This window comes from Artemia sp. Qi Xiang Cuo, chromosome 12 (assembly GCF_049724085.1).
Source record: "Artemia sp. Qi Xiang Cuo chromosome 12, ASM4972408v1, whole genome shotgun sequence".
In the NCBI taxonomy this organism is placed as follows: domain Eukaryota; kingdom Metazoa; phylum Arthropoda; class Branchiopoda; order Anostraca; family Artemiidae; genus Artemia; species Artemia sp. Qi Xiang Cuo.
The window spans coordinates 20597122-20605000 of NC_142805.1; the positions used below are offsets into that span (position 1 = coordinate 20597122).

General features: G+C 39.1%; 1 protein-coding gene across 1 annotated transcript in view; it reads left to right on the plus strand.

The window, feature by feature from the left end:
* Positions 1–6303, plus strand: part of LOC148945884 (cyclin-dependent kinase 10-like) — a 73851-nt gene extending 67548 nt beyond the window's left edge. Inside the window, 2 exon segments of the mRNA XM_089097723.1 lie at positions 928–1043; positions 6207–6303. Of these exon segments, the coding sequence (XP_088953849.1) occupies positions 928–1043; positions 6207–6236 (146 nt within the window). The 3' untranslated portion in view covers positions 6237–6303.
* Positions 6304–7879: the final 1576 nt, after the last annotated feature.

Below are 7879 nucleotides of genomic sequence, written 5' to 3' on the forward strand. Positions count from 1 at the left end.
AATCGCCCCTTTTTAAGTTTTTTCTCATGCGTGTCTATTTATTAAATAAAATCTCTTGCTTACTAATTTCTGCACTATCTACTAATAAGCAAATTAATATTAAGGATCATCATAAAAAGCTGAATCTTTGATTGAATGTTATCAATAGTTAGGTTCTTACACTTTCGTTATTGACAAGGATCGTTATCTACTTACCATTCATTGCTATGTAGAATGTTACTCCAACCAAATCATATAGAAAAAATGTTTGTGGAAAACTGGAAACGGGTCACTCAGTCACAAATTAGAACTTATTTATTTCTTATCAAGGGTCAAAATCTATTGGCAGGCAGCCAACGACGGGGCAACACACATTTTTTCATGTTTCTTCCCTATTCTGCTCCTTTTCCTTTGGTTTCCTTATAATTACTTTATAATGCCAAATTTCCAGGGGGGGGGGCATGGCCCCCCTGCTCCCCTTTGCCGGCGCCCATGAATTAGAATTAGAGTGAGGTATTGACGAGGGGGCGAACCCCCTCATATTCGTAATAATTTTCGTTATTTTGTATGTTTTAATGTTGCTCTTTACTTTTAGTTGAAAAACTTGTTTTTCTTATTTAATTACTGATTCTTTTTTAACTAATGCTGGGAAATCCGGCGCCCCCTTCAAAAATTATTTTCTCCGTTTGCTCAGATTCTTAGTTCCACATTTTGCGAAAAATATTCATGAAGCTGCAGTCTTTTTTTGAAAAATAAAAATGATCTGCCTCACTTATTCTCCAACTCCCTCCCTCTTTGTCTCTCACTCTCTGTTTCTACACTCTAGGTCAACCAATTTTACTCTTTCTACCTGACCTTTCATACTGTTCCTTTTTATGATTTTCTATCTCTCTGAGCCTTTGATAAGCATTCATTTTCTTATTTTTGATTAATTTTTATCTATTTCAGCTGTTGATCCTCATTTGATGCCAACTTTTCCTCAGCATCGAAATTTGAAAAATGGAAATGGCGAATCATCCACTGTAACAGATCTTTTGGAGGCATTTTCTGACCTTAGAGAGCTAGTAAGTCCCAGCATATAAGCAAACCATTTTCTGTTTATATGGAATATCTTTAATCTTTTGGACCTACTTGATACGCCCTACTCCATAGGAATCAAGGACAGTAAATATTAAATCCGATTTTATCTTTTGGCTTAGAGGATTAGCTTTACCCTGAAGGTATAGCTTTACTCTGAAGGTGTGTTTATCGTTAATGTTTGAATATTTTGGCCTAATCAGGGTATAAAATTTAACTAAATAGGTTTGTTCAGTTATTCTCCCCGTCCAACGTGACAACACTGACTAAAATATAACACTGCTTTAAAGAGTCGATAATTTGGAAATACCCAAGAAAAACCTGTTTGAAAATCGTTGTTCTCTGGTACGAACAATCCTAAGATAGATTCAGGTGGCAAAAACTGTTTCGATTTAAATATCTTGTGTACTTTAAGGTTTAGACATGTATTTATTTGAGCCCTGGATTTTTAAAGAAAGGCATGCTTCTTTTTGGTGAAGCTTATTTTTCACTATTCTAATAAATTTCTACTAAACTCGACAAGTATTGTGCCTTTTAGTATTAATTCGGTGAAAGGGGAGATGTTCATGATGTTTAGGAGCTCTTTCAGCAAGCTGTTAGTTAGTGAAAAAGTCGTATCCATGTCAAAAGCCTGGGGTAAATAACAGGGCCGTATCCAGGATTTTTGTTTGGGGGGGGGGGGGGTACCCGATTTTTTTCCGTGGACTTTGTCTAACATCCTCGACCAACATTACGTTAGCTCGAGACCGTTAGTCCGCCCCTTGCGAACGAGGACGCGTCCACTAGGCATACTTTCGTATCTTTAAGGTTTTTTTTTTTTTTTTTTTTTTTTTTTTTTTTTTTTTTTTTTAGAAACGTAAAAACAAGACAAGTATTTACATACAGTTAAATACTACAAGCTTCTTTTTTTTTGAGACAGCAAAAACACAAAAACAGAACGCAAAAAGAAGCCAAATAGTAGAAGTAGTCTATATATTTTTTATTTTATTTTTTTAGCTAAAAGTAAGGGCGAATATCTTCTCTGCAAAAATTTCGATGACCGTGTCTGGGCAGATGTCAACGTCCCTATGGACTGCAAGGAGGGCTAGGCCACTCAATCGTTCTTCTCCTGTTGAATTTCTCAACCAGGTTTTGAGCCTTCTGAGCGTTGAGAAACTTCTTTCCGGAGTAGCAGTGCTAACAGGTAACGTCGCAAGAACAGCCAGAAGACGAAAAACATTTGGAAAAAAGGTGGCGTCGCATGCCTGAAGCGAAGACACAGCACAAGTAGGCCTCTTTGATACCGGAACATTCTCCAACTTGATGCGCCATAGCTCAATTTCTTGCTTCAGACAGCCTGACTCTGGAAGTATATCGCCATATAACTCAACCAATGACTCCAAATTGAATGCCTTCAGATTGACAGAGACAGTTTTGGTAGGAGAAAGGACCCTGAGATTTGACAGCAGTTTCTGGTGAAGCACAAATCGTTGTTTCAGCTCGGAAGTGAAGTGGTCCAGGAAAGGAATAAAGAGCGAGGTTTATAGTAGTTGAGAAGGTCTGGATCGTCTGCTTGCATAATCCGGCCACCTCTCGTCCTTGGACGTGTCATCTCCAGTCCTAAGTTGCTGGCAAAACGCTTAGTTTCGTCGGAAATAGACGTGAAAGCAGTAACAGCATTTCCCTGCATTTCCTTTGTTTTTGATGAAATAGATTTAACGTGACTGGATACAGATGCCAAATCATAGTAAACTGACTTAAAAGTCTTGAACAAAAAAAGCGTAATGTAGATAAGCTCTTTGACCACATGGAGACAAGCCCCAAATTACGACTGGTTCATCATGTCCAGCGATTGCGCCGCTTTTGTAGAATTTTGTGCATTTCCTTTCTCTTCAAGAGCTTCCAGGGATCGCAGGATTGGTCGGTACAGCTCAAGAAAACGCACGACTGAATCGTGGCGCTCCACCCATCTTGTTTCGCAGAGTCCGGTTAAAGTATGTTTCCTCGAATCCGGTAGTATTTCATTGATCGTCTCTTTTAAATTATGTGTCCTGAGTGGGGAAGTATGGTAAAAAATGCAGACTTGTGACAAGACACCGAAGAAATGCTTAAACGCCAGAATAGAGCATACAGAAGAGATGACCATGTTGAGACTGTGCGCACTACAATAGATGTAAAGTGTCTTCGGATACTTTTGACGTATAACACCCTGGACACCCCTAAGATGCCCACTCATCGCTGCCGCACCGTCATATCCCTGACCAACCATCTTGTTCAGATTAAGAAGGCTTTCGAGAAATCGCAGGATTGATGAAGCCAGACTCTGCCCAGTCAAATCAGAAACTGGGGCAAAACCAAGGAAGTCCTCATGTAGGTTCCCTTTGAATGTGTAGCAGACGCAAACAGGCAGATTTGAAACGTCCGCTGTTTCATCGGCAAGCACCGAAAAGCATGGATCGACAAGCATGGAGCATAATACCATTCTGGATGATGGAAGAAAGATATGTGGCATTTCAAGCCGCAGAAAGAAGAAGGTTCTTCAGAACATCGTCACCGTGTCTCGCCCTCAGCCGCAGTAGTGCTCGGAAGTTGCCTTCATTGTGGGAAGGTTCTGGATCCGAGACCAAAATGGGGCCGGAATCGTTAGTACCACGAAGGGCAAGCTGTTGCCGCCAACAAAATATCATCGTCTCAACAATTGGTTGCAACTTCTGGCGATTTTCTTGAACCTGCGTTTTCCTTGCCGCGTCTAGTTGGTGCGCGATATTGTCCTGCTTTTTCTCCGAGACAGAAATGAAGTTTTCAGCCGATACGAGGCAGTTTCTATGAAACTCTGCTTGTTGGTGAGCTGTGAAGCACTCTATCGCATCCTTCCAGTTCCTGAATGGTTTGGTGACTAGATTCCCCAAGCGCTGGTGGCAGCCTTTGCCAGCTGTCTCTGACGAGAACAGAACGCAAAATCTGCAAAAAGCAGCGTCCTCAGACGGAGAGTAGGACAACCAATTGAAACGAGCGAGCCAAGTTAACTGAAACTTCAGCTTCCGTTTTTCGGATACTTAAAAAATGTAGAAGATATCTGGAGTCCAAGGGCTTTTCAGCAAACGAAGTTTAGAATTTGTATCGAGACTGGATGATTTGTTGACTAAACGACCGATGTCATTTGCAAACAACGACAGAGACTGGGTTGGTGCGTGTTGCGTCGTGGTTGGTTCCAGGGTCCGTGATTCAGAAGCTTCAACGATGGCTCCAGTACCTTTCATATCCGGAAGTGTAGATGAATGCTCCGCAAGCACCCCGCTAACACCAATATCAGAAACATCCTAGGCCTGCTTGGGCAGGAAAAATGAAGGAATGTAACACTTGCTCGTCATGTTAAAAATCGCTCTTCTCATATCCAAATCCTAAATTGAACTGAACTCACAATCTTACACTCTTATAACATTTACCCCGAGCCCCCATTAATCCTAATTTACTTTGCTAGGTCTGACCTTGCATAATAAGGCGAACATGGGGTTACCTAATTGTGTAAGCTGATCACAACCTTTTACCCACAAAATTGCAATAAGATTTTTGTATGCCACAAAATGCAATAGGATAATAGCGCATACTAACCCTAATTTACTATGCAAGGTCAGGTGAACATGGGGTCACCTACGGTTACCTAATTGCGTAAGCTGATAAGCACCGTTTACCCACAAAATGCAATAGGATTTAGTGTGGGAGAATATTTTTTTTCTGGTAAGGTTTTGTCTTTACATGTTTTTTCAGACTAATTTCCGACTCGGTCAAAAATTTCGGGGGGGGGGGGTCAAACCGAGTAACCGCCCCCCCCCCCCTGGATACGGCCTTGGTAAATAATAAGGCTATATGGAGTAGTCGCTGTTAGAATGATTGTAGGATCTACCGAAATGTAATCCGATGTAAGTGTCAAGTATTTGTCCGGTGTTATTAAATTAGATTGCATTTTATTTGTTTTAATGAAAATAAACTGAATGTTTAACATATAATGATGTTAACTCTTTAAAATCTCAGCGATTCAAAATTTTATTTCAATGTATTTTTTTTCTGTTGTAAATAAAAAAAAATAAGGTATATTTTGTTTTCATTAAAGTGCAAATGAAGCAACAGGCTTTAGAACTCTCACAGTTGTGGAAGTGGGATTGGACAGTAGCCGAACTCTTGTTCATAGTAATTTTTTTCGCTTTAGGTTTGACTTAAATACTCCATTTAATTTTTGATCGTTTTAAGATTTGTTTATTCATCTACATTAGTGTCTGTTATATTTATGTTTAATATGATCAAACCAAATACAAACCCAATTGCTGAGAATCTAAACAGTGGCGTCGTTTCGGGAAGGCAAGGGGGGTAGCCCCCCCCCACCAATAATTTGGAGAAAGAATTATTATGTAGCCCATGCCCCTTGACTCTCTGGGTGGAGACCCCTCTTGCCCCCCCCCCCAATAAAAATGATGGAACTGGCTTGACTCCGAACCAAAATAGAAGTAAGCCGAAGATTCATCCATGAATGAATCAATGATTTTTATTTTTTTTTTTAGTGATTCACCCATGCTAAAACATTTTTCAAAATCTGGCAAAATGTAAAATCTGGCAAGCCAAGTGACAGTTGACTGCTGTCAAAATATAGTTTAATAGGTGTTGTCATCTTTACGACTTGTTGTCTCACGATGTTTTTTTTTCAAATATGTATATTAACTTATTTTATTTTATAAATAAGGTATAGATTTCGAAATAACATGTATTTTATAGATAAAATGTAGCTTAATATGTATTGCCAATTTTACCACTTATTGTGTCACGTTGTTTGTTTTTTTTATCTTTCAAATAGGTATATTAATTTATTTTATTTGACAAATAAATTATAGATTTATAAATAAAATATATTTTTTAAATAAAATATAGCTTAATAGGTGTTGCCATTTTTACCACTTATCGTGTCACGGTGTTTTTTCCTTTTTATTTCAAATTGGAATTTGGTTTCGTTTTATAAAAAGAAATATAGTTCTACAAATAAGATATGTTTTATAAATAAAATATAGCTTAATAGGGGTTGCAATTTTTACCACTTATTTTGTCGCGGTTTTTTTTTTTTTTTTTTTTTTTTTTTTTTTTTTTTTTTTAACAGGTATACTAAATTATTTTTCTTTTTTTAGACAAACTTGCGGAAGAGGAAGCTGGAGTAATATCTATATTCATCTGTTTTGTGCATTAATTCTTTTTTACTGTTAATACAAGTTGTGGTATACAAAATCAGGGTTTTTTTAGGTCTATTCAACACATCTTGATATACGTTAACTAAGCAATTTCTAGCAACTAGCACTTCTTTTCTACCGAAATGGGGAAGACTATAAAAAGACTTATAGTTGAACCTTGAAAACATCGCTCGAATGTTTTCACTATAACTTTTAGACTTCAGGTTTATGGGACTACTTCCAACATCGAAAAAGATTCTAAAATTTAAAAGGACTTTCAAGGCCGTACCCAGAGGGGAGGTTAGGGGGTTTTGAACCCCCCCCCTCTCCCAGAAATGTTTGTTTGACTCGTAAAAACGTAACAAAAATGGGAATAAACAAATTTTTTATGCGTTTTTGAGGGTTTTTTGTGTAACCCCCCCCCCCCCCCGCGAAAAAAATCTGAGTAAAACCCCCTCCGAAAAAAAAATCTTGGGTACGGCCTTGAGGACTTTATACAAGTTTGCAATTTTGTATCAAGCTATTATAAAAATATCGCTTCGCCTTCCTCTTTTTAATGCGTCTCTAGGCTGTCCTTACCATATGGGACAGAAACTTGACCAACGACCACCATGACTTGAGGACTTTGAGTCCTTTGCGAAAGCAAAGGACTCCGAAAGATAGAGGGACTTAGCTGGTACTATTTTATCAGTAACGCCAACCTCTCCCGTACGATGCAGACTCCATTCTCCCTGCAAGCTGTGCATCGTACACAAAGCCACCTCCCCCAATGTCTTTGTTTAGTTCTGAATGTGAAAACATCTAAAATTAGATTTCATTTTGTAACAAAAATTGGCATGGCGGAGTATAATCCTCTCAATGAATTCAGTGACCCAGTTGATTAAATGAATTCGATGAGAGTGAAATACAAATCTGTCAGTGACGTATTGCAGTTTATCGGATCGGAATGTTCGTATGCAAGGAAATGCATAAAATGATAGTTGATCCAGTGCTGAAGTACTTACAGAGATGCAAGGAAAATTTGAAGCATGCCTGTGACGTAAAGTGTGATTTTTTTAGTAAAACGGCTCTGAAGGGAGCTTGTAACAGGCTTCATGAAGCGCTTAAAGTGAATGTTCGTTGCAAGCACAATGTAAATAAAGAGACCGGCCTTATAGAAATTGCTGACAGGTTTGAAAAGTTTTACTGGAGCCAATGTTTGTGATTACTGATCCCACCGACGTTCCGTTAAACCCGATGAAATCGAGAGCCGACGTTTCCCACCGGCTCTAAAAGATCAAGAGTCAGCTAGGACTATTGCTTGATTCAAATTTCGGAGCCCCGCCAGCCTCTCCAGTCCAGTTGAGGACTGATTCAATATCAGGTGAAAAGTCACTATTCTGTCCTCGTCAAACCCCCCCCCCCCTAAAGCTATGGGTCCCCGCGACCCCAAGGACTCAATTTTCCGTGTCGGTGTTGGGTCCAAAGTGACTGAAATAAGCACTTTACCAAAACGGTGGAAAATAAGATTAACAGACAAGGTGAGCGCCGAAAAGCTAGCTCAATCTCTAGCTTTTCCCTTGGAACCTCAAAGCAAGGACCCGCCTTCTTCTGAGGTGAAAATGCGGTCCTTCATGGCTATAGTGAAAAGAATA